This window comes from Sinocyclocheilus rhinocerous, unplaced genomic scaffold, assembly GCF_001515625.1.
Source record: "Sinocyclocheilus rhinocerous isolate Xijiao unplaced genomic scaffold, SAMN03320098_v1.1 scaffold5, whole genome shotgun sequence".
In the NCBI taxonomy this organism is placed as follows: Eukaryota; Metazoa; Chordata; class Actinopteri; order Cypriniformes; family Cyprinidae; genus Sinocyclocheilus; species Sinocyclocheilus rhinocerous.
This window is the reverse complement of record NW_015661874.1, coordinates 1,055,691-1,079,710: the sequence shown is the minus strand read 5'-3', so window position 1 is coordinate 1,079,710 and position 24,020 is coordinate 1,055,691. Positions and strand designations below refer to the sequence as shown.

At 36.5% G+C, this 24,020-nt stretch overlaps 1 protein-coding gene across 1 annotated transcript in view; it reads left to right on the top strand.

The window, feature by feature from the left end:
- Positions 1–18,765, top strand: part of LOC107726680 (myotubularin-related protein 11-like) — a 34,592-nt gene extending 15,827 nt beyond the window's left edge. The window contains exons 5-17 of the mRNA XM_016536364.1: positions 154–293; positions 1,113–1,197; positions 2,712–2,859; positions 4,456–4,543; positions 5,380–5,468; positions 5,563–5,687; positions 7,152–7,230; positions 7,576–7,646; positions 9,014–9,186; positions 10,237–10,407; positions 12,021–12,236; positions 14,415–14,714; positions 16,861–18,765. Of these exons, the coding sequence (XP_016391850.1) occupies positions 154–293; positions 1,113–1,197; positions 2,712–2,859; positions 4,456–4,543; positions 5,380–5,468; positions 5,563–5,687; positions 7,152–7,230; positions 7,576–7,646; positions 9,014–9,186; positions 10,237–10,407; positions 12,021–12,236; positions 14,415–14,714; positions 16,861–17,274 (2,099 nt within the window). The 3' untranslated portion in view covers positions 17,275–18,765. The remainder of the gene's footprint in view (positions 1–153; positions 294–1,112; positions 1,198–2,711; positions 2,860–4,455; positions 4,544–5,379; positions 5,469–5,562; positions 5,688–7,151; positions 7,231–7,575; positions 7,647–9,013; positions 9,187–10,236; positions 10,408–12,020; positions 12,237–14,414; positions 14,715–16,860) is intronic.
- Positions 18,766–24,020: the final 5,255 nt, after the last annotated feature.

The window sequence follows — 24,020 nt, the reverse complement described above, 5'->3', positions numbered from 1 at the left end:
CGGCCGATATTTGGCATTTTTCAAATATCGGCATCGGCATCGGCTGTCAAAAAACCAATATCGGTCGACCACTACATGAAACCTATCAGTAACATGTCCAGGTCACATTTTAACCATATGTTTTAAATGAATGCATATAAATGTGTGTTGTAGTGGGACCATCTCGGACCAAACTAGTGACCCCTACCTGCTCCCTAAAATTCACCCCAGAGGAACTGGTGTTGTACTGCCGAGACCTGCGTGTCCTCTGCTTCCTGTTCGACAGACTCACGCCCGATACTCAAGCTGTGGAGGTTTGTCTTAATATAAGAAAACACAAGGGAAGTCTCTCATGCTCATCAAGGCTGCATTTATTTGATCAATATACAGTAAAAACAGTGAAATATTATTACAATTCAATTATTACAATTATTTACAATAACTGTTTTCTCTTAATATATGTAAAATGTAATTTATTCCTGTGATGTTAAAGCTGAATTTTCAGCATCATTACTCCAGTCTTCATTGCTGCTCAAGAAACATTTATTTTTATCAATGCTGAAAACAGCTGTGCTGATTAATCCACATGTGATGCATTCTTTTTCAGGATTCTTTGATGAACAGAAAGTTCAAAATAACAGCATTTATTTGAAATAGAAATCTTTTGTAACATTATAAATGTCTTTACTGCCACTTTTCAATGTAATGCATCCTTGCTGTATAAAAGTATTAATTCCTTTTAAAAAAATCTTACTGACCCCAAACTTTTGAATAGTAGCGTTCTTACGCAAGTGTGCAAATGCCGATGTGTATTTTTTGCCAATATGCGACTATCCTGAGCTGTGACATCAAAGCCATAAGACAGGAAAAATAAATGTTCATTTCATGCTTTTAAGAGACAAACAGAATTGTTTACAGGCAAAATATCTACTATTATTCTATTCTATTATCATTTTTTAATGGCCATCAATGGAGGAAGTTGCTTTTTTTTAACCATGAGGCCATGCTAACCTTCCCAACTGCTAACTTTGAGCTTGAAGTATTTGCTTTTACTGTACATTATTGTGGAGTATGTTTCAAGCCTTTGTTGATCATCATACTAATGACTGCCACTCTACTTAACTTGCTTTCAGATCACGTATACCATTGGTAAAACCTACCAACCACTGAAACCTGGAACCATCCTCTCCTTCCAAAATGCTGCTTTGGGTAGTATTGGTAAGTTATTGCTAATCAATACAAAAAGCCATTATGACAGCAAGGAGAGGAAATCCTGACAGCACACATACATCACACAGAGAGGTCTATTTGATGTGTTTGTTTTTCTTTCTTGAAGATACCATTTTTGCTCATCTGCAGTATGACTCCAAATCATTCCTTGAGGGTTGCCAGCAGATGTTTTTGCAATATTTATAATTTAGAATATGTGAATATGTGGACCACAAAACCAGCCTTAAGTCGCTTGGGTATATTTGTAGCAATAGCCAAAAAAACATTGTACGGGTCAAAATTATCGATTTTTCTTTTATGCCAAAAATCATTGGGATTTTAAGTAAAGATCATGTTCCATGAAGATATTTTGTAAATTTCCTACCGTAAATATATCAAAACTTAATTTTTGATTAGTAATATGCATTGCTAAGAACTTCATTTGGACAATTTTAAAGGCGATTTTCTCAATATTTCGATTTTTTTTGCACCCTCAGATTCCAGATTTTCAAATAGTTGTATCTCGACCAAATATTGTCCTATCCTAACAAACCATACATCAATGGAAAACTTATTTATTCGATGATGTATAAATCTCAATTTCAAAAAATTGACCCTTATGACTAGTTTTGTGGTCCAGGGTCACATATGGTCTTTTTAAGATGTTCCACATGACACACTTTTTAATAGATATCTTTGATATGTGTGCTACTGGGAAGAATATACATTTCAAGTAGACATGCATAAACATGTAGGAATTTGTTGTACATTTTGGTTATTTATTTCAGTTATTGAGTTGATTTTGAAGCACCGGCAAGTGAAGGGAATGTGTTTTAGATCTCTATTATAGTTGTAGGTAGGAGTGGCCAATATATTGTATTACTACAAATATATGTACGTGTTTGAATTAGAAGATTTCGTAAATAATATGCAGGTAATTGTTGCTGTTTATTTATTAAGTATTATTATACAGATGAATATAAATGTAAATGGGTCATTTTTTTCTTGTGGCCATTGAGTGAAAAACAGTGTGGAAAACATTCCTTAATTGTGTTTTCATATTTTGATATATTTATTTTTAATACAATTATTCAGTTATATTATTTTTTTAGAATGAATTTATTATTGTATTTTACTACTTCCATTAAACACTTTGAATCTACTGAAATTATGGTATGATGGTTCCATTATATTGTCAAAAAGCTGAGGAATATTGAAATATATTAAATAAAACACATATTTGATATTCAAATTAATCATAGAAGGAAATGTTAGCTAAGCCACGTCTCTGAGAGGGAAAGTGACCGTCAACCAGATGAATAATGGAAAGTAATCTGAAACCGGTCACCTTCTAGCCCTTTTTCAACCTTGTCATCGTTTGTTTGTACTCAATGCATGTTCATTGCACCCGTCCACTAGCTCTGCAGTAAGCTAATTGAATTTGCAGCTCTCGGGAGGTTTTGCACAAAAACCAGATCTTGTAATCAATCCAAACGTTCAATGCTTCTCTACGCGGTCTACAGAAATGAAGCAGTTCCTGAGCAACAGGCGGCGTGACCCTAACATGAACTGGTTCGAGTGTTCGATGGGATGGGAGCAGGAGCTGGAGAGGACGGGTGCCAGCGGCTGGAGGGTCAGCTCTGTCAATGACCGTTTTGAGATGTCCACCAGGTAGAGCTCCTCTTTCAGACCTCCTGAGCTCAGTTTAGCACTGACATTAGAACACGTTTTTCTGCTTTTTAGACACGACTGATGTTCATTGTTCCATAACAGTTTGCTAAATCCTTTTCCCACACATTAACACTAATGAATAATCATTTGTTCAAAACAGCATACTACCATACTATTCATGCCATTTTGGCAGCATGCAAATAAACAAAAACAAAAAATGAAGGTAATGCGAGCTGTGATTTGAGCTGTGAAGACATTTTTTAAAAAAAAAGGCAAAATAACCATATTTTACTTATTGCATGCTTATCCAAACACTTTTAAATTGATTTTAAAAAAAATTAATTAATACTTTCATTCAGCAAGAATGCATTGATCAAAAGTGACATCAAAGACATTTATAATGTTACAAAAGATTTCTATTTGAAATAAAACCTGTTCTTTTGAACTTTCAATTCATCAAAAAATCTTGAAAAAACAACGTATCACGGTTTCCACAAAAATATTATTCATTCATTCATTCAAGTTTATTTGTATAGCACTTTTCACGATACAAATCGTTGCAAAGCAACTTTACAGCAAATTAGGTTTCTACAATATTTAGTAGTAGCTTATCAGTGGTTTTAATAGGATAAAATTATTGGTCATCCAATCTTTTACATTTTTAACACATTCTGTTAGCTTATATTATTTAGAAGTTTCATCTGGTCTTGTTGAGATATATAGTTGAGTATCATCTGCATAACAGTGGAAGCTAATCCCGTATTTTCTAATAATATTACCAAGGGGCAACATGTATATCGAAAATAGCAGAGGACCTAGGACAGATCCTTGTGGCACTCCATATTTTGCTGGTGATAATTGAGATGACTCCCCATTTAAATGAACAAAGTGGTAGCGATCGGACAGGTAGGATCTAAACCATCTTAAAGCCTGCCCTTGAATACCTGTATAGTTTTGTAATCGATCTAGGAGTATGTCATGATCTATAGTGTCGAACGCAGCACTAAGATCAAGTAAAACTAGCAATGATATGCAGCCTTGGTCTGATGCAAGAAGCAAGTCATTTGTAATTTTAACAAGTGCAGTAAATTACACAAAATTACACAAGTGTAATTTAAACCTGACTGAAAATATTAAGCAGCACAACACTGATAATGATAAGAAATGTTTCTTGAGCAACAAATCCACATATTAGAATGATTTCTGAAGGATCATGTGACACTGAAGACTGGAGTAATGATGCTGAATGCTTATTCAGCTTTGCATAGCAGGAATAAATTCTATTTTAAAACATATTCAAATAGAAAACACTTATTTTAAATTGCAATAATATTTCACAATGTTACTGCTTTTAAGATATTTTTGATCAAATATATTCAATACCTTGGTGAGCAACTTCTTTCAAAAACATAAAAAATCTAACCAAACCTGAACTTTTGAATGGTAGTGTTGAAATATAAGGCTATATCTATTTGTGCCTGTAAGTACAGTGAGCTCACCACATAATATCATGTTTGCACAAGCGTGTCCAATCATAGGCACATCATGTTCCATGTGGAAACTGCTCACACGTTTTGTCCTCCTGTGTTCTTGTAGTCTGCCCAGATTCAGTGTGGTTCCTCAGAGGGTCCTGGACACAGAGCTCAAGAAAACATTTGCCCACTTTAACGAGGGTCGCATCCCAGTGAGTTCATTCTGACATCCCGCTACAAAACACCAAGCCTTTTAAACATGGCGTGAAAATAAAAGTGACATTATTTACTACTTCGATAAATGTTCCATAACGGAATGTTCCCAAGTTTTGTTTTCATAGTCTATTATATTGTTACCATAATCGAAATGTAAATACTTTCTAACCAAGGCTACTAACCAAAACCAAAGGCCATTCCTTGCAAATCAAATGATTAAGGATCAAACCAATTCCTACACAACGTTGTTTCCCACAGAATATTCTGTTTCATCAAGGGTTCACCCAAAAATGAAAATTATCATCATTTTCTTGTGTCGATCCAAACCTGTAAAACATCCTTTCTACTGTGGAACATAAAAGAAGATATTTTGAGAAATGTCTCTGTAGTTTGGTTCCCAGCATTCTTCAAATCTTCTTTTATGTTTAAGTCATACAGGTTAGGAATGACATGAAGTTGAGTAAAATGACAGAATTGTAATTTTTTTAGTTAATTTCACTAAAAATACATCACATTGTGAAAGTCAAGTGTTGGTGACTGCTGTTTATGGCCTTAAAGGAATAAGTTAATCAAAAAATGAAAATTGTCATCATCGTTTCCAAAGTCCATGCTGTTTTTTTCTTCTTCTGTGCCACACGAAAGGAGAGTGTTTAAAGAATATTTATGGAGCTCTTTTCCATGTGACTAAACAAGTATGTTGAGCTCCAAAAAAGACATAAAATCACCATAAAAGTAGTTCATACACAGCACAGCTTGTTATACTGTATGTCAAAAGCTTTTTTATACTAAGGCATATTTTATGATTTATAAGATATAATTGAACTCCCCTCAGCGCTGGTGCTGGCGACATCCACATGGCAGTGACTTACTACGAATGGCCAGCTTCCAAAATAACATTTACCATGAGAAGGACGACATCAGGTTTGCTATTATATTTTCTGTAGATAACTTAGATGTTCATTAGCAGCAGTCGAGCATTCATTAGGAAACAGAGCTCTTGTCGTCTGATCTGCAGGAACCTGGAGTTGGTGCTCTTCGGCGGACAGCAGCTGTGTGTGATTGTGGATCTGGGAGAGGAAATGCCGTCACCTGCAGACATCCAGCTGGCTCACACCAGACTCCGGACACTTTGTCTGGGCGGTAGGTAATATTAGTTGATTTTTGATGACCTGATGATACCCTGGTGCAAAAGCCAGCTTGAATTTCCAGACAGGTTGTTGCTGTTCCAACAAAGTCTACTTGAAGATGCTGGCCAGGCGAGCATTGATGTGTGCAGCAGCACATAAGCATCCAAAAAAGCTCTTTTTAGCAGGGTATATTAAAGGAATAATTCACCCCAGAATAGAAAAAAAATCATTTACTCACCAAGTTGTTCCAAACCTGTAGGGATTTCTTTCTTTTGTGGACACAAAAGAAAATGCTGAGCAGAATGTTCACACTTCTCTTTTCCATTCAGTGGGAACTTGTTGTGTCCACGTGCTGCCAAGCTCCACAAAAAAAACCAAAAAAGCTTAAAATAATTCTTCACACCAACCTGTTGTATGAAATGCATGGATGTTTTTCTTTTTGAGTGAAGTACTTTGAATTTGAATCATTTGGAATCGAACATTTGGAATGTTTGGAATCTCAATGATGTCTTTTATCTTTTGTGGTTAAATGTTGTAACTTTTGCTGTTTTGAGACTTGGGTGTGGATTTAAAGATTTTGTGTACATAGGTCAAGAGCTTCTATTGTTTGAAAAGATACATTTTAGTCTTATAGAGATACAGTCTTTTTGTTTTGTCTGGCTTCACATTCCTCCTGTGGTTGAAGCCACACTGACCCGAAACATTCCTCATAGTGGTGTGAGTTAAAAGAGCAGCTCGCCGAGTTCCACCACGGAGGGGCAGCTGGCTGACCAGTCTTTTGTTTCTCACATTTCTCTTGAGTGCACTGCATTTTTGTATTGTCTGTTGTGTGATGCCAAAAAATGAGTATAAGGAAGAGACCGACTGAAATTTAAGCCATTGTGAGATTGGCCACAGCATGGGCTGTGCAGAGACATATTATTATTATTATTATTATTATTATTAAAATATTATATATTTTAAATAATGTATGGTAATAAAAAAATTAAAATCCTTTAAAATAATTTTTGGCCGGTTTTTAATATGTAAAATTATATTAAAGTGTTTAATTTCAAGCAACAGTTTTATGCATGTGTTGTTTGCTATAATTAAATGTTATGTAAATTGTGCATTATATATTAATATTTATTTATTAGCCACATATTTTTGTTTTCTTAGTGTTGTTTCATATAACTACATTTTATTATGTGGAATGTGCATTTCTAACACATTTATATTTATTTATTAGCCACATTTGTTTAATTTGTTCTTTTTTTGTATTTTGTTGGAGTTGTTTGATATAATTGTATTTTATGTCAAATGTGCATTTTATATTTAGATTCATATTTGCATTTATTAGCCACACTTGTTGCATTTTTGTTTTGTTGGAGTTTGATATATTTATGTTTATGTTTATATTTAGCCATTGACCAGTATTGCTGTTAAGTTTTAAAATGTGTTGGTCAATAAAATGTATTTTTGTCTCTCCGCCCTACAGATATTTCATCATCTGTATCGGTACCTGATGACAAGTGGCTCTCCACTCTTGAAAGCACTCGCTGGCTCGACTATACCAGGTATATTTGTGCATGAATATAAATAGTGATCCTTTAAATTATATAACAATATTTGGATGCATCATATAGAAATGTTTTCCCTCTTTTGACTCTGTTTGCTTTCTGGCCAATATATAGTATGTATACTGTGGAAAGCATGTGAATCTTACCTACATGACCTACACTTCATTTGCTAAATGTGCAGTATACAAAAGAGCATACTGCATCCCACATTGCATACAATCTCTAATATTGAAGTTTTATTTTTAGCGTGGTGTATTTGATGTTGAATTTATCAGTGTATCCCGCTGTGTGTGTTTGTGTGTGCTTTACCCTGCTGTGTTTGATGTGATTGTGTCTCCACAGGTGCTGTCTGAGAAAAGCCGCAGAGGTGGCTTGTTTGCTCAGAGGAGGTCACATGACTGTTGTTCTCCAAGGTTAGTCACACTGATCGTTAATGGCCATCTGACCCGACTCTGAACTTTGCACCCTGCTAGCATATGATGATTTATGTGTGTCTTTAATGTTTAAATGCATACAGCAAGATCCAATCTGTGCCGAATACAGTGAGAAAATCAGATATTAATATAATCTTTGCCCTCTGCATGTACAAAACTGGGTCAGTAAGATTTTTTTTTTTTTTTTTATAAATTAATACTTTTATTCAGCAATAAATTGATCAAAAGTGACAGTGAAGACATTTTAATGTTACAAAAGATTTCTACTTTATATTAATTTTGTTCTTTTAAACTTTATATTCAACAAAGAATGGTTTCCACAAAAATATTAAGCAACACAATTGTTTTCAACATTGATAATAATAAGAAATGTTTCTTGAGCAGCAAATCCGCATATTAGAATGATTTCTGAAGGATCATGTGACACTGAAGACTGGAGTAATGATGCTGAAAATTCACCTTTGCATCACAGGAACGAATTACATTTTAAAATATATTCAAAAAGAAAATAGTCATTTTAAAATTATAATAATATTTCACTCTATTACTGATTTTACTTGATTTACAGCCTTGGCAGCCTTCTTTTAAAAACATTAAATAATTTCATCAACCCCAAACTTTTGAACAGTAGTGTAAATGTTTTTTTTTTTTTTACTTTCATACTAATCTTTACTGTATATTGTTATTCACCTGTTATTTAAATTTCAGTGTGGAAGCAAATGTACTATCCTAAATTTGTGAGTCTTTGGCTTTGTTCATGATGCACCCAATTGCAGTTTATTTTTAAAAGCCGATCTTGATACTACTTGAAGTCTGATCTTACCCCTAAGTGCATTTCTAAAAATCTTTAGAAATAATATGTCAAACTACATAAGACTGTGGTTTGTAACAATAGGATTTCATCTCTTTTTTTAATGACACACTCTTAGCAGAAGTTTAAACATACCACACAGTTGTGATTTATTCTTTTTCCTAACCCATAAACCAACAAACAGCGACATCTGGCAGCGCACTTCAATTCTTTAAATTCTCATTTCATTTTACAGTCCTCTAAAACGTTTGTTTTCCTCCACGTAACCCGCAGCTGCCCTGCCATAAACGTCAATATTCCTGTGTGTCTTGACAACCAGTGAATAACTTCAGGAATGAGTTTCTCAGATGAGGCTGACGCACCCATCTATCACTGTAAAACCTGTTCGCCACATGTGCTCTGAGCAGAGACGCTGAGAAAGCACCGCGAGAGGGCGATGAAATCCCCTGATCCACTGTTTACAGGCATTTTAAATTTAAAGCTAGAATTGTAAATTCTCAGATGATGCATTGTGTTTTGCTCTCTGTGTCCTCAGAGCCAGAGGATCGAGACATGAACTGTGTGGTCTGCAGTCTGGTGCAGGTGATGTGTGACCCTCACTGCAGGACCGTGGCTGGATTTCAGGGCCTGGTTCAGAAAGAGTGGATCACGGCCGGACACAAATTCCTCAGCCGGATCAACTACCATAGAGAAAGTGATAAAGAGGAGGTAAAAGAAAGAGAAGCAGAAAACGGTCCTGTTCTGAAACCCACATACATATGATATGTTTGGGGTCAGTATTCTCTGATTATTTAAAAGAATTCTCTTTTGCTCACCAAGGCTGCATTTATTTGAGTAAAAATACAGTCAATTGTAAATATTGTGAAATATTATTACAAATAAATGTTGTATTTGAATATATTTTCAAATGTAATTTATTCCTGTGATGCAAAGCTGCATTTTCAGCATCATTACTCCAGTCTTCAGTGTCACATGATCCTTCAGAAATCATTCTAATATGCTGATTTGCTTTTGTAATACTAAAAATGTCTTTACTGACAATTTTGATCAATTTAATGCATCCTTGCTGAATAGAAGTATTAATTTCATTAATAAAAATGACATCTTACTGACCCTAAGCTTTTGAATGATATTAGTGTGTTTCCAATCAAAAATCACTCATGAGATTACATTTCAGACCTATTTTCAAGATGCTGTCTTACAGGCAGCTGCTTATGTAGGAGGAAGACAGCAAGGTTTTGGACACAGCCAGAAGATCTAGTCTTTCAGCAAACACTAGTGTCATACTATACATTGTCATCTACCTACCCTTCAACATCCAAACCCTTATGAAATGTCATAACAATGAACGAATATCTACAGATTAAAAAAAAAAAAAAAAAGATGATGTAATGATAGTGTACTAAAAAACAAAAATACGCAGAACACCAATATGGGTGGAATTATATTATTAATTTTCTATTGATACTTTTACGCAATAACATTTTTTTTATTGACTTCCCTCGACTTTATCTGCCTTCTCGAATGAAGAAGCTTGTTGCAATGCATTCTGGGACTGCCTTATCCTCAAAGTACGCATGTGATTTTGCCCAAAGCGAGGTTGTGAGCACACACATGATACCTAAAAATGTTGCCTAAATGGGCTGTTTTAGTCCATTTTAGCTGGACTTGTTCTCATTTCAGCTTAAATTTCTGTTTGAATTCACAGTAAGAGTCTTGTTCTAAATGAGTTGTATGATGTACCTTGCTCTCCGGCAGGCCCCTGTGTTCCTGCTGTTTCTCGACTGTGTGTGGCAGCTGTGGGCGCAGTATCCCGCACGCTTCCAGCTTACTGAAGACTACCTGCTGGCTCTGCATGACAGCGTGCACCTTCCACTCTTCAGCAGCTTCCTGGCCAACAGTCAGAGGGAGAGATGTCGCCGTTCACAGGTACTCGCACAGAGAGTTTCACAAAATATGTCAAAGCACAAACAAAAAGTTGAAAACTACATGACAGCTATTTAATGCAGCAATATCTTTGCCTTGTTATTAGCCTTAAGAGGTTAAGGTATCATAAAATTGTACATTATCTTCCTTTTGTACAGCTACTTAAATACATAAACTACCAGTAAGATTAAAAAAATAAATACTTATATTCAGTAATGATGCATTATATTTACCAAAATTGACAGTTAAGGCATTTATAAGGTTACCAAAAAAAAAAAAATCCTTGTCAAATAAATGCTTTTCTTTTGAATTGTCTAATCTTCAAAGAATCCTAAAAAAAAATCAGTTTCCACAAAAATATTAAGCAGCATATTAGAATGTTTTGTGAAGGATTATGACACTGAAGAATAAATTGGGATGCAATATTTATTTTCTTAGAGTTATCTTAAGAGTAATTGTCTATTTAATAGAGTGGCAGGCCCCTGTGTTCCTGCTGTTTCTCGACTGTGTGTGGCAGCTGTGGGCGCAGTATCCCGCACGCTTCCAGCTTACTGAAGACTACCTGCTGGCTCTGCATGACAGCGTGCACCTTCCACTCTTCAGCAGCTTCCTGGCCAACAGTCAGAGGGAGAGATGTCGCCGTTCACAGGTACTCGCACAGAGAGTTTCACAAAATATGTCAAAGCACAAACAAAAAGTTGAAAACTACATGACAGCTATTTAATGCAGCAATATCTTTGCCTTGTTATTAGCCTTAAGAGGTTAAGGTATCATAAAATTGTACATTATCTTCCTTTTGTACAGCTACTTAAATACATAAACTACCAGTAAGATTAAAAAAATAAATACTTATATTCAGTAATGATGAATTATATTTACCAAAATTGACAGTTAAGGCATTTATAAGGTTACCAAAAAAAAAAAAAATCCTTGTCAAATAAATGCTTTTCTTTTGAATTGTCTAATCTTCAAAGAATTCTAAAAAAAAATCAGTTTCCACAAAAATATTAAGCAGCATATTAGAATGTTTTGTGAAGGATTATGTGACACTGAAGAATAAATTGGGATGCAATATTTATTTTCTTAGAGTTATCTTAAGAGTAATTGTCTATTTAATAGAGTTATAATTTGAGAAGAAAGAAAATGTTGTGTGATGCAAAAGATGTGAACCTAGCTATGAGAAACTGATTATAAACAGTTGCTACAGTAAAGCACAACTATTTTCTCTTTTTCTATTAGATGCTTTTTTTATTATTAAAGGGATAATTCACCCAAAAATTGAATTATTTACTTGTCTTTGTCATTTTGGTTAGTGTTTGAAAACAAAAAATAAAATTTTTGTAATGAAACCTGAAAGGTTTCTGTCCCTCCATTGAAAGTCCTGATAACCAACACTTAGAAGATCCAAGCCATAAAGGCTTATTAAAACAAATACATATGAATCAAGTGGTTTAAATCAAGTCTTTTGAAGAGAAACCTTTCATTTTTGAGTGAACTATCCATTTGAGCATTGCATATATATATATATATTATGTCTGGAAGTTTTGCTGATTCATGTATGCCTTTACATGCCAAAACAACAGATCTGAAGTCTGTGCTGTATTGTTTCCCTGCAGCACCTTCCCCAGAGCTACACCCCAGTGAACAGTCTGAGGGAATTGCCCTTGGGCGCCCCAGAGGAGCCGGTAGACCCACCTTTCCCTCCGGTGTGGGACTGGGCCCTGCAGTACAGCAGTCTGAGACGAGCCCGCTTCACCCAACCTGTGTCACAACCCGCCTGTCCTCCACCCGTCCTCAACGGAAACCTCAACACCAACCTGGACCGCAGCTGGGTAAGATTTACCTGCTGTGATTACGCTAACAGTTACATTTCAGCAAGGATACATTCATCCCGTATAGGAATAGGGGTGTTGCACGGTGGTTAAAATTCTGGGCTGTTTACCAAACGTTTGTAGGTTTGAATCCTGCTAGAGGCAATCTAAGAACTATCATCAGTGTGCCCTTGATTGAGGCAGTTAAAGAGATTAGTTCACTCAAAAATATTTTTTTTATTTAATTTATTCACCCTCATGCCTTTCTGATCCTGTTTTATTTTCTGCAAAACACAGAAACAAAAATTGAATGTTTATGTCACCAAGCTTCAAAATGCACCAAACATTTTGTCAATATTACTATGAATTATATTCCTTTGAACTTTCCATTCATTAAAGAATCCTGAAAACAATGCATCTCTGTCTCCACAAAAATATTAAGCAGCACAACTTTTTTTTTCAACACTGATAATAATAAATGTTTCTTGAGCAGCAAATCAGCATGATTTCTGAAAGATCATGTGACACTGAAGACTGGAGTAATGATGCTGAACATTCAGCTTTCATAATAATATATAAATATTAAATATATTTAAATAAAAAAGCTATTTTTAAATGAAATAATATCATGCAATATTACTGTTTTTACTGTATTTTTATCAAATAAATGCAGCCTTGGTGAGCATAAAAGACTTCTTTCAAAAACATTAATACATCTTACTGACCCCAAACTTTTGAATGGTAGTGTATGTCACCATTCAGGACAATAATAGATAATAAAACAGGGTCAGAATGACATGAAGGTGAGAAAACAATGACAGACTTTTCATATTTAGTTCTCGGGTTTCTCCAGAGGGATCGTCCCTGTAATAACTGCACTGTAAGAGGATTTCTGAAAGATCATGTGACACTGATGACTGGAGTAATGATGCTGAAAATTCAGCTTTCATAATAATATATAAATATTAAATATATTTAAATAAAAAAGATATTTTTAAATGAAATAATATCATGCAATATTACTGTTTTTACAGTATTTTTATCAAATAAATGCAGCCTTGGTGAGCATTAAAAGACTTCTTTCAAAAACATTAATACATCTTACTGACCCCAAACTTTTGAATGGTAGTGTATGTCACCATTCAGGACAATAATAGATAATAAAACAGGGTCAGAATGACATGAAGGTGAGAAAACAATGACAGACTTTTCATATTTAGTTCTCGGGTTTCTCCAGAGGGATCGTCCCTGTAATAACTGCACTGTAAGAGCAGCAGATATGACTATTCATTTCCTCCTTCCCTTATAGAGAGGAACATTATTGAGTAGGGAATTGATAGTACAGGACAGAGAAATTAATTTTCAGCTAACAGGCATTGCTTGTGTCAAGTTAATGATCATTGATTCATGTTTTCTGGGCTGCCCTCGATGGCTGGAAATCAAAAGGGAGGTTCTTTAAAAACTAGGCCAACTAATAAACCTGTGCCAAAATTAGATCATTTTTCTAATTGGGCTGTCAACTGACTGTACCGCTTCATTAGCCTGATAAAGAGTGTGTTAATGCTGTTTATTCTCTCTCTCAGCATAATGACGGACTGCCAGAGAATATTATGAAATATTGCTGTTTTTACCGTATTTTATCAAATAAATGCAGCCTTGGTGAGCCTAAGAGACTTCTTTCAAAAACATTAATACTTCTTACTGACCCCAAACTTTTGAATGGTAGTGTACAAGTCACCATCCAAGACAATAATAGATAGTAAAACAGGGTCAGAATGACATGAAGCTGAGAAAACAATGACAGACTTTTCATATTTAGTTAGAATTCTTCTTTTAATCTCGGGTTTCTCCTGAGGGATCGCCCCTGTAATAACTGCACTGTAAAAGCATCAGATATGACTATTCATTTCCTCCTTGCCTTATAGAGAGGAACAATATTGAGTAGGGAATTGATAGTACAGGACAGAGAAATTAATTATCAGCTAACAGGCATTGCTTGTGTCAAGTTAATGATCATTGATTCATGTTTTCTGGGCTGCCCTAGATGGCTGGAAATCAAAAGGGAGGTTCTTTAAAAATTAGGCCAACTAATAAACCTTTGCCAAAATTAGGTCATTTTTCTAATTGGTCTGTCAACTGACTGTACCGCTTCATTAGCCTGATAAAGAGTGTGTTAATGCTGTTTATTCTCTCTCTCAGCACAATGATGGACTGCCAGGCTCTGTGTTCCTGTTGTCCCGTAGCACATTCTCCCATCCCTCCAACCTGCTCCCCTGGAGGAGCGGAAACTCTGGCTCATACTGGAAGAGCCACCGCAGGGCTCCTTCATCTGAGAGTCTGTCTGGACTCGAGCGTCTCATCCGAGCTTGTTCGCTCTCTGAACCCTCAGAGAACCCCTCAATCCTCCACGACCCATACGAGCCCCTGCTGCCCCTGCTCTTGGGACCCTGTGTCAGAGTATGGAGGGGCTGCTATTTACGGGGCGCACTACACGCTCAGGTACACTGTGATGGTGTTTGGTTTTTGGATGTGGCCAAATATGTTTTTTTCCACTGGGTTTTGGATTAGCATTAGCAAATTTAATGTATGCGAATAATCAAAATACAGTGAAAACTATTTGCAAAGCTGTTTTCAAAAAAAGAAAACCATCACTTTCCAGGGAAATTAATGCAAAGTATTTAAGTTGTATGTTCTGTACTGTGAAATTCACTGTGGCTCTAGATAAGATAGATAAATAGATGGATGGATGGATGGATGGATGAATAGATGGATGGATGGCTGAACAGATAGATGGATATATGTATGAATGGATAGATGAATAAATGGATGGATAGATGGACAGACGGATGGATGAATGGCTAAACATAGATGGATATATGGATGGATGGATGAATAGATAGATGGTTAAACAAATAGACAGACGGATGGATGGACGGAAGGATAGATAGACTGATAAAAAGATACACGGATGATGGATGGATGGCTAAACAGCTGGATGGATGGATTGACGGCTAAAAAGGAAGATAAACAGATGGATGGATGGATAGACAGATGGATGGCTTAACAGCTGGATGTATGGATTGACGGCTAAAAAGGAAGATAAACGGATGGATGTATGGATTGATGGCTAAAAAGGAAGATAAACGGATGGATGGATGGACAAATGGCTAAATAGATGGTTGGATGGACAGACAGATGGATGGCTAAACAGCTAGATGGTGGACGGAAGGATAGATAGACTGATAAAAAGATACACGGATGATGGATGGATGGCTAAACAGCTGGATGGATGGATTGACGGCTAAAAAGGAAGATAAACAGATGGATGGATGGATAGACAGATGGATGGCTTAACAGCTGGATGTATGGATTGACGGCTAAAAAGGAAGATAAACGGATGGATTGATGGCTAAAAAGGAGGATGGATGGATGGATGGATGGACAAATGGCTAAACGGATGATTGGATGGACAGACAGATGGATGGCTAAACAGCTAGATGTAGCCACCGCAGGGCTCCTTCATCTGAGAGTCTGTCTGGACTCGAGCGTCTCATCCGAGCTTGTTCGCTCTCTGAACCCTCAGAGAACCCCTCAATCCTCCACGACCCATACGAGCCCCTGCTGCCCCTGCTCTTGGGACCCTGTGTCAGAGTATGGAGGGGCTGCTATTTACGGGGCGCACTACACGCTCAGGTACACTGTGATGGTGTTTGGTTTTTGGATGTGGCCAAATATGTTTTTTTCCACTGGGTTTTGGATTAGCATTAGCAAATTTAATGTATGCGAATAATCAAAATACAGTGAAAACTATTTGCAAAGCTGTTTTCAAAAAAAGAAAACCATCACTTTCCATGGAAATTAATGCAAAGTATTTAAGTTGTATGTACTGTACTGTGAAATTCACTGTGGCTCTAGATAAGATAGATAAATAGATGGATGGATGGATGGATGGATGAATAGATGGATGGATGGCTGAACAGATAGATGGATATATGTATGAATGGATAGATGAATAAATGGATGGATAGATGGACAGACGGATGGATGAATGGCTAAACATAGATGGATATATGGATGGATGGATGAATAGATAGATGGTTAAACAAATAGACAGACGGATGGATGGACGGAAGGATAGATAGACTGATAAAAAGATACACGGATGATGGATGGATGGCTAAACAGCTGGATGGATGGATTGACGGCTAAAAAGGAAGATAAACAGATGGATGGATGGATAGACAGATGGATGGCTTAACAGCTGGATGTATGGATTGACGGCTAAAAAGGAAGATAAACGGATGGATGTATGGATTGATGGCTAAAAAGGAAGATAAACGGATGGATGGATGGACAAATGGCTAAATAGATGGTTGGATGGACAGACAGATGGATGGCTAAACAGCTAGATGGATGGATAGACGGCTAAAAAGATGGAAGGATAGATGGATGGCTGAACAGATAAATAGATGGCTAAACATAAATGGGTAAACTGATAAAAGTATGAATGGATGGATGAATATTTGATTATTGAAAACAATGATATTTAACATCCTCATGTTGTTGATGGCTTGTAATTAACAAGTTTATTTTTTAACATCTGTCTCTCTCTCTCTCTCTCTCTCTCTCTCTCCACTTCCTGTAGGCTTTCTCACACCCCATGTCTTCCTGCAGTCAGCATCCATTAGATCAGCTGGCCTGGGAAGTGCAGCAGCTCCGAGAGAAAGTGGCTCATGCTTCTCACAGACGCCCCGAAAACCAGACTAAACGACAGGAGCCACGCCGACTGGAGTCCAACCTCAACCAGAACGCCAACAATGGGACCTTCCTCTTTTCCTCTTCCTCTAGAACCTCTCAACAACAGCCGTCCAGCCGAGGTGCGGCCCACTCCTCTGTCATTCCCAGAGCCCAGCGGACGGCATCCGATCCACCCAGGCCTGTGCAGAGGAATAACGGCAAGCACACGTTTCTGTTCAGCCACCAAGAGCCGCAATCAGGGCAGCGCTACATTCCCTCCCCTAGTGCCAAACTTCCTAAACGCCCCGGAAACTCACACTGATCTGTTGGAAGGAAAGAAACGGCCCCCTCTGGTGTTTGTGTTACTGAAACAATACAATACGGTACAAAGCAGAAACTCCACTAGAAACTTGAAATCTATGTGCATTTGAAAAAGCACAGATTGACCTGGCATTTTTTGTATAAGCAGCTATGTAAAGAGTAGCAAAAAAAACAGGCTAGCAAAAAAGCATCAACAATTTACGATGTAAAATTCTTCCTCTGTTGTGTTTTTATAAGATAATTTAACTACATGGTCTAGTTCACTAAAAATGAAGAATCTTGTGTTATTTATTTGTCCTCATGTTGTTCCAAATGTATAGTACTTCTTCTGAAGTCATGATTTTGTGTGAAATTAGAACATTTTAATCTGAAAATCTAGACATCTGCCCTAAATCTTCTTTTAAAAGTAGCTGAATGCAATTTGTGAATTAATCAATCTTTTAAGATGAATCTTTTCAATGAATCAGTTGATTTGGTTCACAGAATCAATCTAAATGATTCATTTTGAAGCTTCACAACTATAATTTGCACTGTAGCCTATTTGTTCGAAGAAAAAAAAGTGATCTATTTTCTCACCTTGTCTTCCATTGAAGAAAGAAAATGACTTTGGCATGACATGAGGGTGACTAAATGACAACAGAAATAATTTTTCCTTTAAATAAAAATGAAAAACTGTAGTGAAGCAGAGAGTGCTAGTAAACGTCTGCATACGAAATGTTATGTGTCTGAGGTTCATGCCAAAACTGATAACTTCTGTGTTGGTCAAGAAACAGTTTTAGCTTTAAGTAGTTTGTGCATGTAACAGTAGTTCGTGATAAGGTAGGCTAGTAAAATAGCGATTTGTGTTTCCTCAACCAAAAAGGCGGGAAAATGGCTGCTTTCACGCTAATAATATAACTAAGAAGGTTTTGCAGTTCCCTGAACGGCCACAAGATGGACACAAAATAATCTTCTGCCTCCGTGTTGAATGCAAATAGCCTAAAACAAAATGCTGTCTTGCCTTTCAATATTTACAAGCAACGGCACAATACTGTCAAGTGTGTTATGCATTTTTGTATTTTATTAAGTATTAATACAAAAATAGAAGAGAAATGGAGACTAGAAATAACATCAGTGATAATACAATTATTTATATGCTGCCTCTGCCGCTTCAGTGGATACTTAAGTGTTACTTCATCATGAATGTACAGGGATGTGTTTTTAAAATCATTTTGCGATTAGAGTGAACTCTAATTTGTGTATAAGGAAGGATAAAAAAGTAGCACCTATGTTGAAGAACATTTTATATTCTCATTTTTGTATTACCGATTATCTTCTGCACATTACTCTCTCTGTTTTCAGTGGCGTTCCAGGACTTCCGTAGACATGTTTTTTTTTTTTTCATTTCCGGTAGATTATTTGCATGATTTCTTTTGTAAGATTGTTACAACTGTTCAGAACTGCTCGTTCTGTTAATAGTTGACCCAAAAATGAAAACTGTCATTATTTACTCATCCCAATGCTGTTGTTTTTCACTTAAAAATTCATTTTAATATTCTAAGGAAAAAATAACAGCATTTGGAAGAACATAAATGTGACGTTCTCATTTTTTAGGTGAACTATTCCTTTTAGGTTTGATGGAAAGCTTTTATGCTCCTCAGTGATGTGGGTTACAAGATGGACAGCTTCAGATCTGTCCTTGTGAGACGTTTTTCCTCAAAAAGCGTTATGCCACAAATGTCTGACAACAGTGACGTTCCAAAATTGAGAGAGCAGCTCCAGAGGTTTGTGTCCTACTTTTATTTCCCCTAAGGGGAAAAAAGGTGTTGGAAACATTAACATATGGTACCGTGTTGAGTTTTTATTCTGTTGTCTCACTCGCATATCAGTGTATAGTTTCAGCAGGACAAATGGACTTGAAATATCTTGCATCAACATATTTCACAAGACTGAATTTGAGCAAACGTTTATTTGATGGCACAAGAATTGCTTGCATTTCATGAAATGACCCAATGCTTGTGCCTTAAAACTGATTTCAGTGGTTTTGTACTTTTCATCCTTGCATCACAGGAACAAATTATTACCCGTTCTCATGTTTTTCATTCCTTATTCTTTTATAACAACCTTTATTGGCACATTTTAGATAAATAAATACATCTTATAGTTCCTAAATACAATTGTATGATGGTTTTCTTAACATTGGTTATTCTGGCTTATTAAAAATATATGACAAATGAGCCCAATAGTTCTGACTCTATACTCGAGTCTTATCAAAATAGATATTTACAACATTAGCGCATTAGTACAAAGAAGCATTACAACATTTAAAGTTCATGAACTGTAAATTACACAAATGTTTACATTAACAGCACTCGTTACAAAAATAAATACACACTCAGGAAAGCTTTACTACTGTATATCATCTGGCATTAAAAACAAAATACAACGAAATACAAACTGAATCTACAATCTATGAAAGCCAGTAGTTCGTTGAAATCACTTCCACCAGTAACAGTGTTAAAACGCTCTTAGAATCAATTTACTTTTGCTCAATTATGGCACTGGAGAGCATACGAAACCTATTAAATGATTCACTTACGATGCAAGTCTCACTTAACATTGTATTCTCATTTTACAGATAATAGATTCTGAATATTGAACCATGATATGAAGCCCAGTCACACTATCACACAGTGGATCACAACCTGAAAAAGAGGGACAGATCTATTCTGGTAAATCTGTAGTTAGAGTAGTAAGCTTTTAAACTTTATAAGGAAAGGTGTAAAATCTGTGTCCTGAAACAAATCCACATCAGTAAAAGAGTAGTTCAGCCAAAACTGAGAATCTGCTTAAAACTTACTCACCCTCAGGCCATTGAAGATGTAGATGAGTTTGTTTCTTCATCACACCAAATTTAGAGAAATTCAGCAGTGAATGGGTGCCGTCAGAATGAGAGTCCAATTCCAAACAGCTAATAAAAACAAGTAATCCACATGACTCCAGTCCATCAATTAACATCTTGTTAAGTAAAAAGCTGCATGTTTGTAATAAACGTTCGAACGAGCCGTTTTAGGTAGGTGTGGCTAACTCTTAACTTTTATAAAGAATATCTCTTTGGATTTGAGACTTTAGTCTTTGCAACTTTACAGATCTTCTTAATGCACCAAGAGCTTGTAACACTCTAAAGAGAAAGGAAAAAATGAAATCGCATCATATGACCCCTTTAAGATATTTTAACTTCAAGTTGCTTCTGGCTTAAAGTCCTCTATTCAAAATATCAATTTCTCCAGTGAAAAAGTAATCTCATCTGAATCAGGAGAGAAATATGCACTGATCAAGCATCATTTACAAGTTAAAACAGTTTTAAACAAATATGTTGGTGGGTTTTGATGTGAGAGGACAACAGGAGATGGACACTTTCACTGGAGAAAGCGTTATCATGGATTATGTTAAGACATCTTAATGAATTTGTTTCCTACAAACGTGCAGCTTTTCGCTTCCCAAGACTTTAATGGATGGACTGGAGTCGTGTGGATTACTGTGATGTTTTTAATCAGCTGTTTGGACTCTCATTCTGACGGCACCCATTCACTGCAGAGGATCCATTGGCGAGCAAGTCATGTAATGCTAATTTTCTCTAAATTTGTTGTCATGAAGAAATACTCCTCTACATCTTAGATGGCCTGACATTTTCAGCATATTTATTTCTTTAAATGGCACAGTCATTCCCACAGGCCTCCTTTCTCTTCAACTAGCTGCTGCTTCTGACTTCCGAAAGGCGAACAGTGGGTCATGCCCTGGCAGCTGTGGGCTGGAGCAAAGCCTCCCAGGTGACGGAGAGTTTTGCACATTGGGCAGGGATACTCAGCCAGACCTTCTATGTCCTCAAAAGCCAGGTTGACGATCTGATCGGAGCAGGGGTCGCAGTAGAGGTGGCCGCAGGAGAGACGCTTCAGCCGGGCCTCGTAGGAGATGCAGCACTGGCAGTGAGGAACATCAGAGTTCAGAGACAGACTACCGGTCAGAGAACTGCTCTCCATGCTAGCAGCCTGACTCGAGCCCAGCTTTGTGGATGACCTGCAGGACCATAGGACAGAAAAATCACAGATGAGATCTCTTTAGTATTTGAATTGTTTCTATGTATTGCTGGTAAACTGGTAAACGCCAGGAAAATGCACATAATGTATAGCTTCGGAACAGAGGGTTTCGATATAAAATCAAAACAGACCACACTGAAAATATGGCATTCAATTTCTAATTTTTTATTAATTTAAATACATTTATTTAAAAAAAAATCTAAATAAACATTCTATATTCTTTCATTTTAATTTTTAAGTTTTCAATTAAATTCTTTTTAATTTAATTTTTAAATCGGGAATAAATATTTATTTGAAATTGTAAATTAAGAAACGTTCTTTAATCTTTAATTTTTAAATGTTCAAGTTAAATCGAATGATGATTGATTGGATTTTTTCCTTTTTATTAAGTCTGTTTTCAATATATAATCACAGACCACAATGAGAAAATGGCAATCAAATTCCAATTTAAATCTGAAATAACTGAATTTATTTCAATAAAGTAAATGCATTCATTTCAAATTTTAAATCAAGAAACATTCCTAAATCTTTAGATTTAAAATCACAAGAATTCCAATATACTTTCAAGACCAAATTTTTGTTATCTGAACTATAATATTCACATAAAACACTATGCTCATACTGTGTGTACGTCTCAGTCAAATCTATGCTATTTTCTTTCAGGAGACACATCTGAGACAAAGTAGAATCTGAGAACCCTCCATTTAGAAGAATAACATGCTCACAAAGGAAGGTAGTGTTGCATAATCTAGTGTTGTGACCCTGGGATGAATCTTACCTTTACCAAATACTACATCATTTCATTGTTAAAGTCACCCTGCAATAACAGCTACTGTAGTTTAATCTAGTTTTACAGCCTGATCAAGCAATACATAAATAAAGCGCCCTAAAACAGCCCAACTAGACTAGATCAGCAATCCATCTAGTCTGATTAAAGTATATCTCTGTTTTGTGCTGCATATCAGATTATGTCCATGCATTAGATTTGTATGCTTCACACATCATGCAATGCACATGCATCCTACAGTGGCATCGCACAACCTCTGTAAAGATGATGTTCGGAGCAGGTATTGCCATAGCAACCCATTTATAGTCTGCCATTGTTCAGTTTGCATATACATGCAAACATCTTGAATGCGCAACACTGACACAGTTATTGAAACATGACGTACCTGTGCGAAGAGGACGGAGAGCCTTTAAAACAGTCCAAGCTCAATGTCGCAATAATCTTCCAACACATGTTCAGTTCTCTCATGATAGACGACTGGAGTGATGAGACATCTGTGCAACCGATTCATGGTTTTTAAACATGTTCACGCACGCGACCAGACACCCAGAGCGCCACGCGCGGCCAGTGAAGTAGGTCATTAAAACGCAGTTCACGACGCGATCGGCGCTTTATCGTTCTCGAGGTGGGAAGCAGGTCGATAAATCGATAGGAGGCGATTGCTCTCGATGGTCAGCGCCAGTGAGATGCAGATAGAAACTGAGCGAGGGGGAAATCTGCTCATCAAGCGCGAAGCCCATTTATAGTCTGCCATTGTTCAGTTTGCATATACATGCAAACATCTTGAATGCGCAACACTGACACAGTTATTGAAACATGACGTACCTGTGCGAAGAGGACGGAGAGCCTTTAAAACAGTCCAAGCTCAATGTCGCAATAATCTTCCAACACATGTTCAGTTCTCTCATGATAGACGACTGGAGTGATGAGACATCTGTGCAACCGATGCATGGTTTTTAAACATGTTCACGCACGCGACCAGACACCCAGAGCGCCACGCGCGGCCAGTGAAGTAGGTCATTAAAACGCAGTTCACGACGCGATCGGCGCTTTATCGTTCTCGAGGTGGGAAGCAGGTCGATAAATCGATAGGAGGCGATTGCTCTCGATGGTCAGCGCCAGTGAGATGCAGATAGAAACTGAGCGAGGGGGAAATCTGCTCATCAAGCGCGAAGCGAGCGGTGCGCGAGCGTCTCTACAGGATCCTTTCTTCAGAAAGTTTCAGTCAAAACACAAAGATTAAAGCATAACTCGACCTATGTGTACTTATGGCAAGCCGTTTAACAACGGTTACTGAAAACTAAAGCACATTTTTATGTAGCCTATTTAGGCTATCTCAATATTAGCGTCTTTTTTATATTACTACTACTAGGCTGTTTATTTACTGCTAGTAAGTAATCGAGTATTGCTGGTACCTTTTCCAGTTTTACGCCTATTCCAGTAAGCTAGCTACTTTTTTCTATAGTACTATTCCAATACTTAATAGTATAAATTCCAGCATCCCTAGTATTATTAAATGAAACCGTATTTGATATTTATGAGATCATAGTGTCCATTCCTATTATAATAACATTTTAAATTATGTAATATTATCATGAACTGCATAACAATAGCCATGCAAATATGCAAAATTATTAACTCGCCTTGTTGATATTATATTACTATGTTTATGGCACGTTTTACAACATGTTTACATCTGTCTTATTTGTTTTGCACCAAAATGCTGAGTTTGATTGGATGCACGGATTGTGACGTCATCAATAAAGGAAATGGTAAACATTTTCTTTGTTTTAGGATTGATAAACCTATTTATTTTACTATCCTAACTATATAAATAAATATAAGTTTTATATATATATATATATATATATATATATTATATAT